Source organism: Arachis hypogaea, chromosome 3 (genome assembly GCF_003086295.3).
Source record: "Arachis hypogaea cultivar Tifrunner chromosome 3, arahy.Tifrunner.gnm2.J5K5, whole genome shotgun sequence".
In the NCBI taxonomy this organism is placed as follows: domain Eukaryota; kingdom Viridiplantae; phylum Streptophyta; class Magnoliopsida; order Fabales; family Fabaceae; genus Arachis; species Arachis hypogaea.
Genome location: NC_092038.1, coordinates 122,852,462 through 122,873,417, shown reverse-complemented (window position 1 = coordinate 122,873,417; position 20,956 = coordinate 122,852,462). Strand labels below are relative to the sequence as shown.

Sequence of the window (20,956 nt, the reverse complement as noted above, 5' to 3'; positions counted from 1 at the left end):
AACAAATTTTTTTTATAACTAAATGCATTATAAATAATTTTTTTTATAAATTATTATTAAAGCATTAAAGACTCGGATGAACCCAATATAATTATGATCCAAAAATATTTAGGTTTTATCGAGTTTAGAATCGAATTAGGACCTAAAAAATAAACCCAGTATATAGTTAGTACCGACACTGAGTTAAGTCAAACCCAATTTTACCCGCACTATGTACAGCCTAGGAGTAAACAACACAATTTAACTGAAAAATATCCTGTGGGAAGGTGAGGATCTGGTGTATGACCAACAAAGCGTACCCTAAAATTCACCATCTTCATTGTTCTTGGGAACGTGATCGCCTCTCTCTCATTCTCAGGTGTGCCTTCTCTCAGAACTAGAAACAACTTCGCATCGCTGTAACTACAAGCTATGGGGGTGACCGCCATTTCCCAAAACGAAATCTTGTCCAATCATTTAACTTGCTTCCACTCACCCTTGCCTCCCTTTGTCACCTTTCCGGCTTTCCCATCATTCGGAGAATACAAAAGCCCACCCAACAAATACTGCATCATTACCAGCCTCAATTCATTCTCATCTTTTTCCTACCCCCCAGTTCTTGGATCATACTCAAACCAGCCACTAGTACCAACCAAACCGTAAACCTTAGTCACGTGTCATCAATGCTAGTCACCGAAGAGGTAGATGTCTCTGGAAGGAATGGGTAGACAATGATTTGGAAGGGATAGGGCTTTGGGGCAGGGAAAGGAGGGAGATGAAGGGTTTCAAAACTTGGGAAAACGTTAAGGTGGCAACACGGTGTGGGTCGCCATTTGTTTGGTGCTAGTTGCTACCCTGCTGGATGCAAGTGGCAATTGTCACTGTTTACAAATAAAGACGTTGACATAAATTATATTAAGTACTTCAGTTAAAAAGTTTAATTTTAATGCCCTGACTGTAAAATATTATTTTACACTGCAATCACATCTGTTTTTAAACACACATGTAAAACTTTTTTAGACGGACAGTGCTTCAAAATTAATTTTTTTTCCATATAAAAATATCTTTATAGTGGTTATCTAATTCATAATCTAGTGTTTTAAGTTTTTCTAGTACTATACGGCACTTTAATGAGTAACCAACCACTAATCAGGCGGTGCAGTGATCCCCTAGAGGTGGTATCTTTGTCGTGATAGGGAAGACAAAGAAACAGTGCTCTGTTCACCAACAAATTTTGTCCATCGGGTTGCTGGATCGAAAATTCGAAATATTCCTTTCCAAATAAACCACTAACTGGAATTCTATATCGATGTACAAGAATAACAACTATACACTTTTAGAGCCAAAAAAGAAGAGAAATGGGAACCAATGGAACATTCTATTCTACAGGCCTCAAAACAGACAATAAACTACCTCTCCACCCTGCAAACCCCCTGGGCCCTAAGACCCCAACCAACTTTTTAAAAAAATGGAGAAAACAAAACTAGAATGGTTCTTACAAGAATGAGCTACAGATACAGTTGGCCTAATATACAACCATCAATCATATTCTCAACCCCAAAAGATATGTATAAGGACCTCAGCTTGATCAATCAACTAACCATCCAATTTCCATTTTGTCCAGCCTTTTTTGCTTTTTCTGGTTTGTTCTGTTCAGCATCCTTCAATGTTTTCAGCAATACACTAACTGACTTCATATCAGCAGAAGCCCATGGTCGAACCACCTTCCTGCTCAATGTGGTTTGTCCAAACAGTATAAAGTTTTACATTAAAGGGAGGTAAGCTCCCCCATGACCCTTCCTCAACACTAGTGGTGCCGCATTGTCAGGGACGTTATCCAATTCCTCCTTGCATGCATCAATAACATCACCAAATCCAGTTGCCAGTGTAGCCAATTGCATCCGCAACTTCAAGTCCCTTGTTCGTTTCAATAGGCACCTGAATGATCTTCCTAAATATTTAGCCCACTCGGCTGGCAAGCCTCCACCTGTAAGCCAGACAGAGAAATGAGATTGGTCCCCTCGAGCAGCCACTTCAGCTCTATAGAATCTAGCTAAATCAATCAGCATTGACGGCTGAAGAGGTAGAACTGCAACGAACTCTGCCACAAACTCCTCCATCACTTCAGGTTTGAGCATCTGGTTCCAGAGTACTAAAGCCCACTCACTTGGTTGGTTTAGGTTATAAGCTTCAGCTACAATTAAAGCCTCTTGAAAACGAGATTGCTCAACCAAAGCTCGTCTAGCATTGGTTTCTGATAGATTAAGCCACTGGAAATCAGGCATTCGAATTTGCAAGGACAGAAGGGAAGCCTGTGCACAATTGCTTCGTGTTTTGTTGCCAGCATCAATGGAAGAGTGAACTTCAGCAGCTTCAATGAAGTAGCGCATGGAATCCAATAAATCCTCATTCTGGTCCATGTCATAGCGGCGGAACCACTGTTCACACGATTGCTGTGCTCGTGACTCTAAAAGAGCAGCTGTCTCATGTTTCATATCAAAATGACTGTAGACCTATAAAGAGCACAAAACCATAATCAATAAATTAACACATACTTTAATCTAAAGTTAGCCTGAGCTTTGAAAGATATTAAATCAGACTTTGAGAAAGAGAGAAACAAGAAAAGAATTTGAGCAACTGCAAAAAAGCAACTTGTCCACCTTTCAAGTCGATGCTTGAAAAGCTATCAACATTTTAATATAGAATATGTTTAATTACTCTGTTGGTCCCTATAGTTTCGCGAAATTTTTAATTAGGTCCCTATACTTTTTTTTTCATTTTAATCGAGTCCTTGCACCAATTTTTTTTTTTAATCAAGTCCCTACACTTTTTTTTCTTTTATTTGAGTCCCTGCACCAATTTTTTTTTTTTTTATAATTGGATCCCTATATAATTAAGCCAATTACTACCAAGAGAGACCTAATTGAAAAAAAAATTGGTGCAGGAACCCAATTAAAAGGAAAAAAAGTATGGGAACCTAATTGAAAATTTTGCGAAACTATAAGGACCAACAGAGTAATTAAACCTATAGAAATAGAATATGCCAAGACCAAAAATGTATTCATATCTTACATAGCAGGACGAATACCAAAAGAAAAAGAAGGGTATTCCAGCTTTATAATTTGATCATGGACATACAAGTGGCAGGCATTAGAGGAAATATCCTCTAAGGCAAAAGGTTATCAATTATACAACTTTTTATATAAGTTTATATGTTAGCACTTCACAGCATACAATCATTAATTAATATATATTTATATGCTACACTGACAACATTGTAACAGTTGCCATTTTACCAACAGAAGGAAATACTGACCATAGCAAATGCATCAAGGTCATTAGGGTTGAAATGCTTCAAAGATGTAAGAACAGCCATTCGAAATCCTCTGACAGCCTCAGCAGTGCCTGTGTTGGTGTCTGCAGCAGCAGAATACTTCTGGAGCAGAAGATCCAACTGACCATTTTCTATGAGAATGCCAAGAATGAAATTGAGAGCATAAAAGTTTCCAACCCCGGTTATTAATCGAGCCAAACATGAAAAATCACCCTCCAATACATAAGCATCAACCCTAGTTGCAGCAAGAGCTACAAGGACATCAACTCCATCAAGGCATGCAGATGACTTGTAGAAATGGTGGGACAGAATAAGAAGCTCAACCTGAAAAATGTCAAGTTCATCAGGCAGAACGAGTTAGCCAGCTTCAAAATAATGGAGTGACTTTGCAACAATGAATCTTTATTTTCCCTTCATGTTACAGCTTCAAAATGATTATCTGCTTAAAGAATAAGGCTGAGCACAATAGCAATGTAAAAGAAGGGGGTATTGAAAAGATATTAATGGAAATTACAATTTTATTGGAGAAAGAGGACAGAAAGTTGAAAACAGGATCATCTGATAACGGTACCAAGTTTCTGGTAAAAATATGTACAACTGACAACTATCATTGTGATACCTCACAAGCATGTGGTATCTCCTGTCCAGTAATCACCAAACGCATTAAAGCATGCCCAATTTCTGGTTCAGAGGGACAAAGCTCTGCCCACTTCAAGAAATCTGAAAATCTCCACAGCAATGGAGCAGGTCCTTCTTCCTTTTGTGAATCCATATACCCTCCACGATGTGCAGCCAACACACCCTGAACAATATAAATTGTATACAGAAATATTGTATTATGAACTCTTAGAATCTACACAATTGTATATATAAACAGTTTTTTAACCCAACATTGACATATGAATAAACCTACAACCAAAAATGATGCCAGTTCAAAAATCCTGGTTAATTTCTTTACTTCATTGGGACAGGCAATAAGCAGATTTTAACATATTCAACATTGACAATATACCCATAAAAGGGGAAATGCACACACACAATTGAAGATAATAAAGAACCAAACCTTTAGGAAAGATTCTGCAAGTATTTGAGCAATGCTTGCCGCTGGCATTGGATGAGTCTGCACCAGCATGTTTGCCTCCTCAAATGACTCCTGTGCTTTAAGAGAAAGGAGCTGTAGCAGTTCAATTGGTTGCTTGTTGAACGCCTCAAAAAATGAGAGTCCCAAGGTGTTTGCAGCTTTTATAACTGCTATTATTCTCTTACATAACCCGCGCCCACTGCCTTCTGTAAAAATGGCCACCAAAGACTCCAGAACCTAGCATCATTGTATGTCCACAATATTTTATCAATACACATATCATGTCAACATCTTTAAAAATTTTTCAAAGGAAACTAATTGGCAAAATACAGCAGGAAAAATAGTGCACGCGTGTGCGCGTACACGTATGTGTGTATTTTTAGGTAGAGGAGGGTGGTTAGATAAGAACCTGCAGTGGGTCCACATGGTGCTTGCCCTTCAGTAGACCATGTGTTTGTATAACTGAACGCACTTCTTCGTCAAGCATTGACAAAGATACATTGCTGGGAGGAGTTGAAATAGCAGCAAGCTTCAAGGCCGCATCTACAAGTTTAAATTCAGATGGTATTTCTTCAGGAGAGAACTTAGATTGCAGTTGCTTGGCTGCAGCAATTTGCCCAAATTCCAATAAAGATAGTACAGCCCTTTCCAGCTCTGCTGCGCCAACCCTTTCGTCCCACCTAGAAAATGACATTTCCAGTTTTAGGTTCTCTTCATTCAACTGCAACTCATTTTTGAAACAGTGGGCACTAGATCCATCATCACTATCAGCACTTTTATCTGCTGTTTCAAGAGGTGGGCGTCTTGATTGCATGTATCCTTTGCCCCTTCTTTTTGTCTTTGAACCACCACCAAAAGTAGTTGAGAGGCCAGCATCCACTACTTGATTCTTGTAAGGGATTTGGTTATCAATTCTATTCCTCATTGAATTTATATGGTTGTCCATCTTTGCTATTATGGTTGCAGTTCGGTCAATAATACTGGATTCATTCTTGATAGCATTCTCCCTGATAGAAAAGGTAAAATTGAAGTCTCCTTCACTCTTTACCTGGCTCTCAGATTCAACCGCTAAAAGCCATACTTTGGTTTCAATTTCACGCAGAAGATGCAATGGGCAGACACTGAAAAATTGAGCAACAAGATAAGTAAAGATATTAACAGAAGTTCAAAAAGTAAATCTGATATGTTCCATACGGGCTGGAAAGGCTTATCATCCCACTCAACCATTGCAGAGAAAGCAATAAAATTTCATGAAGCTCCCTTGCAGGCAGATCTTTCTCAACAGCTTCAGCATGTTTAAGGAAAAATAACCCAGCCTACAATCATTAAATGGATATAAACATTAAGAAAAAACGTAGCATATATGTTTAATTGAACTTTACAACAGGTACTAGAAACCAAACACACTTGAAGAGAAGGGAAGGAGTATCTGATGAATAATGTGTGACAGTGGCTCCATAAAGCAACCCTCTCTTCTGGTACGTCCCAAAGAAACTCCTTCCACTCGGCTACCATAGATTCGGCCTAGAATTTGTATAAGGGGCAAAGAAAGTTGAGGAAAAGAGGAGGTGAGAAATATTTGCAAAATATGACACAAATTGCCACTATTCATCACGGTAACAACAACAACAACAACAACAACAACAACAACAACAACAACAATAATAATAATAATAATAAAGCTTCATTGGAGCTCATACTTAGAGCAAAAGTTAAGTTAATTCAGCCTACAAATTATCTATGAACCCAAATAGCTGTTCAAGTAGTCATTAAATAGTGAAATTTGTAAACATAAACATGAAGATTTTAAAATTGGTTGAAGACTTCCCCAAAATTGAGGTTACAGTTTGTAAGAACTGTAGAATGTCACAAGCAGGTTTTCAATTATAAATACTACCTGAGACTCAGTGACATGATGCAATGAAGATTTCCAGGGGGTTCCACTGGCCTCCAACTGCTTGGCCCAGTTCCTTGCTTGCTCCCACTGCCTATTATTTTCTAGTGCAGACAACAGTGAAGCATCATCTGCAGTTTCATTATCAAAATGCAACACATTATCTTTACGAAGCATAGGTTCTGCTAAATTAATTTTCCAATAAGCCCTTCGGTAGTGTGCCGCAGCAAGTCCACCATCACCAAAGTCAGTGGAGGCAAGAAGTTGCATTAAGCATCTTTTCTCATACGGAGAGGGGCAAGTTGAAAGCACTGCATCAGCAGCTTTTGAAGCTGTAGAACTAATCCATGATGTTCCAATCTGTCCTTCTCGTCCCACATTTGCCTGTGAGTACATCGGTTCCTCCTTAATTCGTGCTGAAAAGGAACCCAAATGAGCAGAAGCTTCTGAGAGGCGCATTTGTGAAAGTGCCTGACCAAAGAGGGTATATCAGTATTGCACGGAAGATATCCAAAAAAAAAAAGAAAAACTGATGCTGGATACACAAAAGGCCTAATTCAATGCACAAATCCAATTAAGATGCAAAATGCCAGTCAAAGCATCCAATGCTTTCTAGACAGGATTTCTTGCCCTCTTTCTTTGTATGATAGTCTTTCTCTTTAATCATTTTTTTTTTAAATTAAATATGGCAAAAGGAACAACATGAGAGAAAGAGGGTCAAGCCACAAGTATAAAGAACTGCATCATCATTACCAAGAATTTTGATGGCACTTGCCCAATGATAGCACACACAGACAGAATAGAATTCTCCAGTCTCCACTATACATCACTACATGAATCAGAAGCATTTTGGATTAGCTAGCTTACCTGAAGGGCACGAATGAATGGCAGCAATGGACATGATGGAAGGAACATCTCAAATGCCCTTAGCAAAGGCAAGAACAATTGTTGTTCACAAAGCACTGCAACCATCTTGGAAAGAGAAGCTGGCCTTTCATTGGATTCACTTGCAACAATTATACCTCCCGTCTGTCCTACATCTCTTTCATTCTCGATAGACTTACCTTGGGAATCAAATATTTTTGGACCCATAGAAGTACTTGAGATCTCAGATATTACAGAAGTAGATGAGTCGACTGTAATGGGTGTTAATAACCGTCGACGCTTGGGACTCTGCCTATTGTAATGAAATGTAAGCACTCTATCACCTACAGGCAAGGAATTGGTTGCATTTACAGCTGCTCCAACATTATCTGCAATCTGGGAAGCAATATTATGCACCTTGATCGATGAAGTTTCTCTGTCCATAGATATAGATAATGAGTTTGAATCACTGAATTAGTTTCTAGTTTCAGCACATGTTTGAGTATGCATGTGCGGCACATGGATATTCCACTAGGTGGAGCTGGCTAAAAAATGATATTGCTTTATCAGGTATTTCAAAAAAGGGACACAATGTCAATAAGCATCGGCATGATTTTTCTCTTTAAAGATCAAAAACATATAGAGCATTGATTTCATCATATATGTATTCAAAATAAACAATTTCAGATTAGTCAGAGTAGGACTAAATAGTGCAGGACTGCAACCTACTCACAGAAGAAATGCAGAACATTATAAAAATACATCATGATGAAAATCACATGAATATAATTATGAACGTGAAAACTTTAATTACTTAAAAGACAATTCCAGTCACCTTGCTGCAGTAATTTCCAACCAAACTGTCAGGCATGACAATGGTGAGACATCAGGGAAACATGAAGCCACCATTGCCAAAATTGACCAGGACAACTCTTTTGCTTTTGTCAAGAGAGCTTCTCCAGGACCTTTGTGTTTTTCACATTCTGCTAATATCTGGAAGAGTTCAACTGGAACACACATGTTTTCATTAGGAAAGGTTGTTTCATCACCTTTCTCTGGTGAGGTTGCCTTTTTCTTTGATTGCATTGCTCTCAAAACTGTCATCATATGAAGTCTCAGACGTGGATCACTAAACTCCTTTGATGCCTAGCATTGAAACAAGAACATTAGAGGTTGAAATCTTCGCTATAACATAACTTATCCATTCAAACTTTTTGACATGAACTAGAGTAGGAAGCAAGACTCACCACTTGGACCACTGTATCAAAAGAATATCCCCCAATCTGACCTTCAGACAAAAATTCAACCTGACAGGAGCAAAATATAAATCATACCATTACAGTTCAAGTAAAAGAAAAAAAAAGGAAAAATGTATTTTCAGGGTGGGGGGAAAGAGAAGTAGCTACATACCCAGTCATTATCTCTAGCTAATAAAGCAAGATACTTTGTACTTAGGGGAAGCTGATGCATCCTACAAAAATTTGTTACCAAACTCCAGCGCTGGCTAGCAGCCTTTCGTTCAGACCTTAACTGTGCTCCATCACCATTTCCAGTTAGCAGCCAAGACCCATATGTATTTCCATCTATAATCAGCGGAAGGCTTGCTTTTTCCAAATGGTTCAAGACAAGCACAAGAGCCCGAGAAGGTTGTCTACCTGAAGCTCCATTCCCAGTAGAATTTACTGCAGAATCCTTGTGCAAATATTCATCAGCTAAGGCTCGAGCAAGAGACTCGGTCAAGTCACCTTCATGGGATCTTGCATGAAACATAGATCCCTTGGGTGATAATTGCCTGAGATTTTCATTATCTTCACTTAATGTGTAGAAAGAAGAAATTCGCTTTAGCACAGCAATATCAGTGCGCAACATGCTGGCTGACAGACCACATAGCTCCAGAAGAAAAGTGCATGAGGCAACAAGCATAGAATCCTCAAAATGCATAATAGCAATTGGCAAAACCTGACAATTCAAGCAGCACAATTTTATGTTTATCATTTAAAATTTCTATGAGAACCATCTTTTTGGTAAAATCATATAAAAACCAGTTTATATGATCTAGTGCAAAATATATTAAGACTGTTTCGCAGGTTGTCAAACATAAATCACGAGAAAACTCTGAGGTGAAAAATCTTTCCAATCCCCATTCTTCATAATCAAATCAAATGTTGGCACAAGGTAAAGTGGATTATCCTACCCATGCTTAAAGCTCAAAGGACACTTGCAGAAGGATGTTTTTCATGTAATAGCTTTAAGCTTTTAGATTGAACTGGATTTAGACAAATAGATTCATTTGAAGCATGACTTCGGAGTGACGTCAATCAAATTTCTACTTATCAAGTGAAGTTTTTTGTATTAATTTTTTTTTCAACATTGCTCAATGCACTGATTTATTTCAATTTTCCCTCAGGTAAAGTACATAACCCGATTTGTTTTTTTCAAAAGAAGAAAGCAAGGAGAAAAACATACAGATGAAAGCAGAGTCTCTTCACTTTGCTCAAGTGGTGAAAGAATAGTCTGGACATCTAATTGAATGCTTGCTTGTCCATGAGCTGAAGCACCGGCCTCCTCTTTAGACTTCATATTTTGAACTCTATGGCCAAGGATCTGGTTGAAAGCTGCCAAAGCACGTCCACGGTGCAAATGGTGCTCAAGTCCAAGGCCATTTTCCTGAAAATTTGATCAGAATTCTTGATATACAAAACAACATTATCCAATTACTGAATGATAATGGTGAAGAGGAGCGTTGTTGGAAGCTGTTAACATTCTTGTAGCAAGAAATAGGAGGATAATAACACATAATATTGGGAAAGGTAATTCGAGAAAAAGAACAACTAGAAGATATACAAAGTAGAAAAAGAAGCAATCAATGTACATACCTCGAGTAAAGGGCCATGTAGTTCTTCCTCAATGTGTCTTTGGATAGTTGCCTCCCAAGAAATTGCACTTATCTCAGCATGTACATCAGCATTTATGAATAAATCAATGTCTCTGTGTAGCAAAGTTTCCCCAGTAGGAAACCCTGAAAAGGATTGGCATCCAATAGGACCCTGTAATATAACCAAACCTAGATAACTTGGGTTCCATAACTGTGTTTGTATACAAGAACATTCAAACTACATGAAGAGGAGTTAACTGACCGTCAAAGGAGTAAATCTTGACTATTAGACTTGACATGAATGTTCAAAATTAATATTTAAAATATAGAGCCATGAGATTTTTTCCCACATCATGCGACCTTTAATTTAATAACTTCTAATATTGACTGTCTATACATGGTTCGACAGTGAAAATTTACTCCTCAAATAAATATAGTTCTTTGTTTTTCTCTTTCACCATACGACACATGAATAAAAAAACTAAAGAGAGAACAGAAGATCAATAATGAAGCTGTCTGCCAATCACTGAAAGTACATGTAAAACAAACGGTATTCTTAAAGGAAACAACACCAGACAGGTATAACATGAATTGAATTAAGACAATATTGTAGAGAAGATTGCAAAGGAATTCAGTCATTCAAAAAGGAAAGCAAAATTTACCTGCACGTAAAGTTGTATTAATCTCCGAATGGGCTTAGGAAACCAGCATGGAAGCATTTGTAGAAGTGAAGTATCACGTCCAGTAGAGAAAAAATTGTCATCACGCCAACTAAGATAATCTGATAAAGCTGTATTACAAAATTGTGATAGGCAAATTGATGCAAAAGAGAAAAAAGTTAGCTTAAGTGCCAATGAAACTGAGGATAAGGGGTTGGGGCAGGAGTTACCCAACAAATGAGGTTAATGGCTAACCAGTTTTTGCTTTAGGAACCAACAAGCTCATTGTATCTTGTCCAAGACATGCTCCTACAAGCGTGCGCCACAATGTTGGGAACCGTAGCAAAGTTGGCCTAAGGTTCTCCAATGTGCACTGGGCAGAGGAATTGATATGCATATTTACACTACCACTATTCAAACAGCTTTGAATTGGCAAAGCAGCATGCATCAGGGTTGCTAGAGCTGCCATTTCTCCCCCTCCTTCAGCAATGTCATCAACAGTTCGAATTATTTCATCTAAATCCATAACACTGAGGCCACTTCCAGGAACCAAATTTTGTGACATAATTGAGCGAGCATTAGCAAGTGAAGCCTCGTACTCACACCCCTTAACTCTTGATAAGAGCAGCCATTTTGCCCATTGACAATCAACCTGTTTTTATATGCAATGTATTAAGCATCAACAAGCAATAGATAAAAGAATGTTATAAGACACTTGACCACAAAGGACAAACCTTTAAGTATAAGAACAATGTATGCATCGTAGCCACAAGGGGGAAACAAGAAGCATAATTACATGAAAGGCATATTGATAAAAAGAATAACAGATGCTACAAAAAGCTTGAAATGCAAATAACAGCTCGGCAAATGAAGAAAAGTATAAGGATTTGAGAGGTAGTGCTAGCAAGAGATCTCTTGGCATTGCACACACTAGAGCTTACCTCTCATGAATAGGAAGAAAAGAGTAAACATGGAACAGAATTACATACTTCTAGAAGTTTTAAAGATGCTTAACTTAATGAAGAAAATAATAGTGAATAGGGATATTGCAGAAAACTTCACAGAAATCTCCATAATAAAGCCTCTTAAATGTAAGGATATTAATTGAGATAGAGACATTGTCTTGGGTTTTATTTTACTTTTCTGTTACTAAGCATGCCTTATCCTCCATATTCCTTGTAAACATTTTACACCACATCTGAATGAGATCACTATAGTGTAAAACAACAGAACCTACAAATTTCAGGGAATCATATAGCTCATACTAGCGTAGTAATTTGAAGAAAGAATGAGAGAACAAACAATTAGAATTGATCAAACCAAATTACAATAACACTCAATGGAAACTACAAAACTTACTGCAGTTTCCTGTAATGCAAGAAGGGAATCACGATCAAGGACCAAACTATGACAATCAAGGTAAAGGTCCAAAAGACTTGGCAAATTATATTGTGCACAGTGATGCACAAATATTTTATGCATAGCATGTACAGTTCCATCTCTATCTGATAAGGTCTCAATAAGATCATTGTCCAACAAAATCTTATCTTGATCAGATACGAAACCTGCCCGAGCCAAAAGAGCAACCATCTCCATTGTTCCTTCCCAATATTCTTTCAAAAATATAAATCTTTTTGCAAGCTTTTCCTGCATGAGCATTCTCAACCACCCAGAGCAAATATCAGGTGAAAACTGATATATTTGGATATCTGGAACTTCCATGCATACAGAATCCAATTCTTCAAGAGAGCCTAAGAAACTTCCGTAATTAGAAGCCTTCATATTGCATCCTAAAGACGAAGTAGTTTGCAAAACATCCAAATTGAGTTGAAGGCTTCCAGCAGATATGGCATATGCCGGTATCATGTCCAACAGTTCAGATACTTCTTTCCAATTATTGCGACCCCCATGATATTCAAGTTGTGATTCCCACAGTAAAGATATTCCCGAAGGAGATGATTGATTCAATATCATCTGTAAACACAAAGATGAATAAAAAATGCATGAGTAACTGAAAAGGAAGAGTTTTCGTGTTTAGAAGGTATACAGATTTATTTCACTTCTAACGAAAAAACAAAATATTAAGAAAGACTAGCAGCAAGCAGTGAGCAATAGCAGCCTAGTCCCTCTGTAAATCAGTAACAGCAATCCCCTTCAACAGCCATTAGCTAAGCTACAAACCAAAGGCAATAGGCCCAACATTAGGTTAATAACCCAAAATACCTAGGGCAAAGCTAGTAATGGATCAAGAAATATTTTATATGAGAAGTTCAAACCAAAGCAACTTTCAAGAATTCAAAAGCAAATCTTACAATGTACAGGTTGGAGTTGAGTACTCAGACTTGAAGAGACAAATGCACAAATGAGAAGTTCTATGTGATGCAGTATACCATAGCAAACTTCCAACTAGGCATAAGAGTCCAATTTCTAAGAACTTGTATGAGACATTCACCCCAGTCTTTCTTTCAATAAGTAAATGTAAATTGACAAGAAAATTGGTTTAGAACCCAACAAAAAGTGTATTCAAGGGGGAACATGTGACCCTCATCTTTGGTGTCATCAAAATTCAGTGTAAAAATAGATATCATCAATACAGACATGAACACACAGAATCAACTTACACGATCAATGGTTCTTTGCTCCCAGGTATCAAACCAGATAGCAGCAGCAGCCCAATATCCAACATGAGCCTCATCTTCATCAACTTCTACAGAAGATGTACTTCCATTGATATTCATCCATGAATCCAAGACAATTCCATCAATCTCCCCACATTCAATGACAAGGCTATCAAATGAATGGTTATGCAAGAGCTGTAGTCTATTTTCCATCGGCAAAACAGAGTCTGATGAAGTACCATTCTCTCTTAGCCTCCCATGATATGTTTTCCAGAAGCTGCTGCTAGGATAAAGACTCTTCTCACACACATGCACAGGAAGGAACGAATAAGATTGCAAGTCTTAGATAATGCAAATTCCTCTATCGATTAGTTAACTGCACTTGAGCACAAAATAAGGCATAAATTCCACATACCTCAATCAATGACATATCTTCCAATATCTTCCACTCATATGGTCCTAGATAACCATATCTTTTCAATTCCTCAGCAATCTGGGCCCGCAAAGATCTCCTTACAGTGCCAAATAAAAGTTGCTTGAGACAGGATTCGATGTTCTCTCCAAGTCTTTGAAGTGTTGAAACAGCAAGCTCAGTTTCACCCTGTGTAATCATAGTATTAGTCACATTATTTTCTTTATGAAAGCTAATGAGAGTAAAATAACTACCTTCAAAAATAAGTCATAAGCAACAGCTCTGCCAATATCACGGACTTCAGTGAAAGTATCATGAGGCTCTTTGCCAGCAACAAAATTTTCCGATTGATGAAGATGCAGTTTAAGTACTGCCAAAGGCAGACGACCAGAGAGCAGCGCATCTTTAACCACATTTTTAAGGTCCAGATTATCTACATTCCAGCGTGCCATCATCTCTTTCGGATTTTCCACAGGCAAAACTTTCTTTTCAGAATTTCCTCCTAAAGGGGATACTTCACCAAACTCTTCCGAGACCAAAGGAGATTTTGAATCAACAGGCACTAGTGCAAGGTTTTCGTTGTTGTCACTACCAGGAGCAGGTAGAGGTAAGGAAAGCTCATTTTGGTTCAACATGTCCAGTGACACTAAATCTGAAGCATGAACTGAAAGTTGGGATTCTTCCTGCAACATATCAGTACAAATTAAAGATGACTCTTCTCCGATAGTAGCCTGTAATTAGCAACAAGATAGTACTAATTTTCAGGAGAAACAATGCAATCAATTTAAATAGTAATCCAAGAAACAGAATCATTCAGAACCATACCAATCCTTGACTGGCCCTTTGGAATTTCGATCTAAGCCTACATTGCAGGTTGCGTATGATCTCCAAGAAATGAGCCATCTCACGAAGTTTTCGAGCAAAATCCACTTCTGCTTGCAGTTTAACTGGTTCAATAGGGGGAAGAGAGAGTAATTCTGTTTTGTTAAAGCCCTCTGCAATGATCATATCTCTTTTATGTTGTATCATTCCATATTTACGAAGCATCCTGGTTGCAAAGGAAGTAGCCAGTGCAAGAAGCCTAAATGTTCACCACAAGAAACAAGATATCATAAATCAGATGAAAAAACCTATAACTCAAAAAGGTTGAGTAATATCCACAAATTTTTCTAACAATTTATTTTCTCCTTTCAAATGCACTGTACTAAAGGAGAAGGCACAACAAATCTGAAAGAATATGAATAAGAAAAAGAACTTGGTTAGTTCCTAAAGGGACATTCAAAACTCACCTAATTTCAGTTTTCTCATCCAATGTAGCTGTCCTAAACAAACTAGCCATAAGAAAATTCAAGTATTTCCAAAATTCTGAAACACTCTTACTAACAACTTTTTTATACAAAAAATCCGTAAAGATAGCCATCTGAAGGAAACTAAACAAAAGCTAAAAGACCAATGTGATGTCACATATATAATTAGAATGCCAGAATAGACCTCTACTCTATATATTTAACACAGATGACATCATGTCTTACAATTAGCAAATAGGTTTATATAATAAAGTATGAATGATTAATAACAAAGCTAAGAGTTGCAACATGCAAATAAATTTACCTTGAAGCAGCAGAAGTTTCGCTATCATTTCCATTTTTGTTAACAATGAGAAAAACTGCAGCAAAGAGCAACCTCAAAATCCCCTCTTCTGCTAGATTCACATCCACAAGCATTTCCAAAGATCTGTTCATCAATAAAACTGGAAAGTGAATTTCATTAGATAATTTTTGCTGTTAAAAAATGCTAAATATTACATAAGCACAGCGATGTAATCCATCTCAACTCGAACTTCACTATTACTGAAACAATTTAATGCACGACAATATAATTCAATGTAAACCAATGTACTCCAACAACAAAGTTTTCTTTTATGATAAAGAGGAATTTTATCAACATGAAAAGAAGTATACATAACGATAAGAAACGAGACTAAATGAGACCAAACAAGAGTATACCAATGAAGCAAAGCTTTTAAATCTCTCAACATATTGGAGGAGAAAATTCCTTTGTAAAGATCATGTGCTTTACACCAAAAGAAGTCAAACACCTAATCTTATCCTACAAACCTTGCTTGTCGATGAAAATTATATTTTGCACCAAAAAGCATTATATTTCTGAACCCAAGCTGCATATAGCACAATTACAAGAAATAGCTGCACCAAGAAGCCTACAAATATCCAGCATATTACTTATAATTCATCCTACTCAGTACTTCTGTCCAGGCAGCAGACCTGACCATCCTTGGACTTCTAAATTTCCAGATAGCCTTGTCTATAGTCCAAACCCTCTTAGTGTAACAAAAAGTGAGATTCAAGATGTTGAAAGATTCAAAAAATGCTTCAAGAACATGTAGATATTTATTATAAGTAAGCTAGCTCCTTACCGAGAGAGGACTTTATATTCTGTGTTTATGTACGAGTTAAAAATACATATTATATTGTACCCTAAAACAAAAAAACAAATCATATTTTCAAACAGCAGTGGTCACACCATTGTACCCCACCCGTTTGGTTATCCATACTAATTCTAAAGTCTGAAAAAACCCAGTGCTATAATTAAGTCCTCTCTAGAGGAAAGCTCCATAGCCATTTAGCTTCCCAGACCAAGTTTATGCACACTACATTCCCAAGTAACACAACCTTCATGCCTTTGGTCAACGTCAAACCACCTGAAAAACAAAATGACATCTAATCCACTGTGCCACCCCGCACCTGACCAACCTTTTGACCCATCATCTGTCCATGTGAATTGCCACCACAGATAAAATACTAAATTATAATGCAGAGACTGAAATAGCATAAATGTCCACCCTAGAATATTTCCTACATTTCTGCAAAGCACTATCCCACCTTGAAATAGTGCTGCGCAAAGCATCCATGAACACATGCAACATATCATAACTCAAAACTACAAATTCAAAATATACGATGCCTATTAGATCAATGTCTAAACTTTGGCCTACTTACCTTTCTATTTCATCAAATTTCAAGTAGTCCAGTGCTATTTGTAACTGACGAATGCGAGAAACTTTGACATCCCATCCTGAAAAAGAAGGAAATAAATAATAATGAAGCTAAAACTATGTTTAAGAAATTCTAACCACCACCCTATTATACAAACCTTATCCAAACTTCGAAAAATAAAAGAAATAAATATCCCATCCAAAGTTTATTTTACTCTAATCAGGGTTATTCTAATTTAACAGAAAACCACATGGTTTCAACAGTAAAAGAACACACAGATACATCCCCCCTTACTCTCTCTCTCTTTTACATGCAAAGCATCATGGGAGGTTAAAATGAATTTTCCTTTTCTTTTTGGTTTTCGTAACACTCACCATTTTCTGAACACAATCGATGTGCCTCTTCAGTGCCTTCATACAGAAGAACTCTGTCCAAAATTTCAACTTTCCAAGGAGAAAACCTTTTCATTGTTTCTTTTATTTCCACATTGTCCTTTATTATGTCTGAAATCCCTAAACCCTTAGTTGGTGGGCAATAACCAATGTGCTCAGTAGGAAGAAAATTTGTTGAAATTGAAATGGAGGGAAGATACACTGATAGACCAGCTTCCTTCACTATATATAAACAACCTTGGAAAATGCATCCAAGTGCTTCTCCAATAATAGCTTCTTCTTTTCCATTAAAGTGGCACACATCATATTTACTACCTATGAAGTTGTCATCATGAACATCTAACTTCACTTGCAGATTAAAATGGACAAGCAGAGAACCTCTTTGATTTTGTGCATAATTATTTCTAGAGAGAATAGTAAATCCCAGAGGAGAAAAACAAATGGAATCATCCCCAGAGACTCTAAAACCAGGAAGAAATATTGTTCTCATAACAAGTGAATTCAAATCAGAACCATGAAACTTGTTATCATTTTTAGCAGCAGCAGAAAATCCACTTGAATAGGAGCCAAACAAGTCTGTCTTTTCTTTAAATGTGCAGTCATGAATTTGCTGAAGCACATTGGCCGCCACAGCTTTGTCTGGGAAAGAAACCACTTCACTTTCCATGTTCAAATCACTAGAACGAGCATTGCCAGAAGAATTAGAGTATACCACTTTGTGATTTATATCATACCCACCAACTCCCCAACCAACCAACATTCCAAGCCCAAATTGCTGACCATATGGAAGCAACTTCTCATATGAATAGTTCTTGTCAGGCACATAATCACCCAAGGAAATCACATAGATCACACCGCATTCATCAACCACAGCTAAAAGGGAGGTATGTGAAGCAACAACGAACCTTTTGAATGACCTCCTAAAAGAACCACTATGCTGATCAGACAACTTAGCCTTAATGTCACACTCTTGCTTAATATCTGTACCATCACTCAAGGAAAACTTTTCTGACCCTTTCATATCAAAATGAGGGTTAAGTCCACAAGCATGTGAAACATTTAAATGTGTCACAAGTTCACCAGACAATGCACCATAGAGAGCAATCAAGCCAGAAGAATTAAGACAAACAAGGAGATCATCAGAAAACTGAAAATCCATCCACTTATTTGCTAGACTTATGTTTATTCTTTCATCTAGCTTCACTATTGAAACCCACTGAATACCCCAATAGTCTAACCTAGCTACAAGAAGTAAATTTCTTATCCTGCCTCCTTGAATTGCATCATTAATATTTCCAGACAAATCATGCGGTAACATAAAAAAGAGCCCAACCAAGCAATATGAAGCACTTGAGAACACTCTTGGGCATTCATAGAAACCATTAACCTCAATACCAAATACACTAGAAAAACAATCAGAATTAGAAGCATCTCCACACAAGCTCAAGCTTGACTGGTTAGACACATCACCTCCATCAAATATGTTAAATGAAACCACTTCTGCAGAGCAAGGAAATTCTGTATTCTTAGGGAACTTGCTCCAGATACTACCATCTAATACAGTAGTATCAATTTTAGTGAAAAACGACTCCAAGTATCTCTTAGCAGCAGGACCTCTCGGTAGTTCAACTCCACTATCTCCAACAATACCATTTATAGTCTGACCTTCATCACTCAGGCTGGAAGACTCTCCTACTTCTATGTTTTGAGCTAATGTAGCAACAGGCCCCCATTCCACCCACCTGCCTTGGCTAAAGTTCCCCTCTACTGCAGCTTGAGCAATTCCTCTGGTTTTGTTCAATTTGGGAAAAGCATGGATGGACACCCCACGTCTTCCGGACACAAATAGAAATTCTCTAAATGAAGCATCACTGTGCTGATCATAGCTGTCCCCACAACGTGCCCATGCCAACGAGCTCACATCACTAATAAATGGGTAACTTTTGGACCTTGGACACTTAAGTTGAGCAGGATCAGTATCAATGTTGATTTCTGATCCTGAAGTGCAAGGTAAATCATTCACCATATCTGATATACTAGGCCTAGTGAATGCCTGGGAGGAAAGAGTCGATGAACCTGGACTGTGATTATCATTGTCATGGCAGCTTTCCGGAGCACTAGAATGTAATTCTCCTGCATAAAAAGGAAAGCAAATGCATATACCGCAACAGCTTAACAACACAAATCAGAAACATCTGTGTGACCACTACAGAACTTAAATCAACAAAAACGAAAATAGCAATCACCTTTTATCAGCGGAAGCAAAAGAGCTTCTTTTTCATAAGAATGCAAAAGCAGTATCTCTCTTGTGGGAGAAAGAAAAGCCTCACGAAATTCCGAGAGCGCAAGTGGAATATCGGAAGGTTCCCACTTATGTAACTTAAGTATAGCAGGATCATCACTGCCCATAGGCATACCCATTCTGCTCCTGATTCAACCAAACACGATTCAATAAAAGGGAAAAGAATCACAATTAAACAAAAACAAAAGTTAAGAAGTAATGATAACTGATAACTACACCTAAATAAAACTGCAAACAGTTTTCACGGTCAACATCAGTATTCCTAAGACCATCATAATGATCTAACAAGACTTGCAACGCCAAGAAACTTCGATAAGCGTAAATTAAGTTATTTTTTTCCAATTCTCTATAACACGCAAGATGGTGTTAAGACTTAACTATCTAAGTCTGTTTTCAATTTTATTTAATTTATTCATGCAAATAACCAAAATCGCAAGTTGAATCGAGCAGTGCAATCTGGTACATGCGGAACCTCGAAACCAGTCAGGATTCAATCAATTGAAACTAAACGATTATAATCTTTAAAAAATCCAAAAGAAAATATAAAATAAAGTATAATCAGAGAGAACTGAACATGAGAATTGAAGAGCAGCAGTGAAATTCGAATTTGCACAAAGGAAATGAAAATAAGAAGAATGGATAGAGAACCTGGATTGGGGCGATGATTAAGAAGATGGATGCATGGATACAGAGTGAGAGGTATCGTGTGAGTGCGCGTGTGTGCACGCTCCGATAGAGAGGGTTGACGACGACGATGATGATAGAGAAGAGTAACTGAGAACAAGAAAAGAGGTGCGTGCGTTCTTGGCTTCTTGCTCTCTCTCTCTCTCTCTCTGTCTCTGCTATTCTTTTTCTTCCTTCGCTGCTCGATCCCACTCACTTAACAGCTTTTTCGTTTCACCATTTTCATTTTTTCTCCCTTTTTCTAATTAATTTTCTCACTTTTAATCTTTTATTGTCCTTTTTCTTTCAATTCACTGACTGTAATTAATTAAACATAGAGTGAATATCCGGCCGGCCTAATTTTTACGAAACAATATGAGGTCTCGAACAAAAAAAATATTAAATTTTTTTGTTTTATAGACTAAATTTAGTTAATATATTTGAATAATGTATTTAAAAAATATAATAAAAATAAAAATTAAACAGTTTTGATAATTATTATTAAAGATAACAAAATTTTTAATAAAAAAAGTATTAATCTTAGTTAATTTTTAATGTTCAAATTCATCCCTAAAAGATCACGCGATCTTCATTTTCGTCCTCAAATGATTTTTTTAATCAAATTAGTCCCCGAAAGATAAACTATTAGTCAAATTAGTCCTTGCATGATGACATGACGCGTCACGTGGCAGGTCAGTGACACGTGTCACTTGACATATAAATTTTTTTTCATTAGTCAAAATAGTCCTTGAAAGTCCAGACGTAAATCATTTTCATCTCTCAAATTTTAAAAATTAGTCAAACTAGTCCTTATATAATTTTTTTATTTTTTCTTCATAAAATTATCTCTCTACTTTAATTCTTTTCAA

The 20,956-nt window shown here is 37.2% G+C and overlaps 1 protein-coding gene across 4 annotated transcripts; it reads right to left on the bottom strand.

Annotated features, from left to right (window-relative positions):
- Positions 1–1,253: 1,253 nt before the first annotated feature.
- Positions 1,254–20,344, bottom strand: LOC112791207 (uncharacterized). Of its 4 annotated transcripts, none has more exons than XM_025833942.3 (26): positions 20,073–20,344; positions 19,369–19,550; positions 17,105–19,255; positions 16,734–16,809; positions 15,328–15,466; positions 14,542–14,797; positions 13,971–14,447; positions 13,720–13,905; positions 13,308–13,601; positions 12,046–12,660; positions 10,942–11,338; positions 10,690–10,817; positions 10,029–10,199; positions 9,619–9,819; positions 8,563–9,111; positions 8,400–8,459; positions 7,988–8,298; positions 7,156–7,588; positions 6,292–6,759; positions 5,802–5,918; positions 5,589–5,710; positions 4,804–5,515; positions 4,377–4,631; positions 3,933–4,115; positions 3,296–3,637; positions 1,254–2,492 (listed from the first exon to the last, which is right to left on the bottom strand). In XM_025833942.3, the coding sequence occupies exons 5-26, from the start codon at positions 15,456–15,458 to the stop codon at positions 1,743–1,745; spliced, it is 7,158 nt and encodes a 2,385-aa protein (XP_025689727.1). In that variant the 5' UTR covers positions 15,459–15,466; positions 16,734–16,809; positions 17,105–19,255; positions 19,369–19,550; positions 20,073–20,344; the 3' UTR covers positions 1,254–1,742. The 4 variants fall into 4 exon arrangements, with proteins under 4 accessions (XP_025689727.1, XP_072089528.1, XP_025689724.1 ...); XM_072233427.1 differs by having other exon boundaries at positions 13,971–14,399; XM_025833939.3 differs by having other exon boundaries at positions 15,328–15,450.
- Positions 20,345–20,956: the final 612 nt, after the last annotated feature.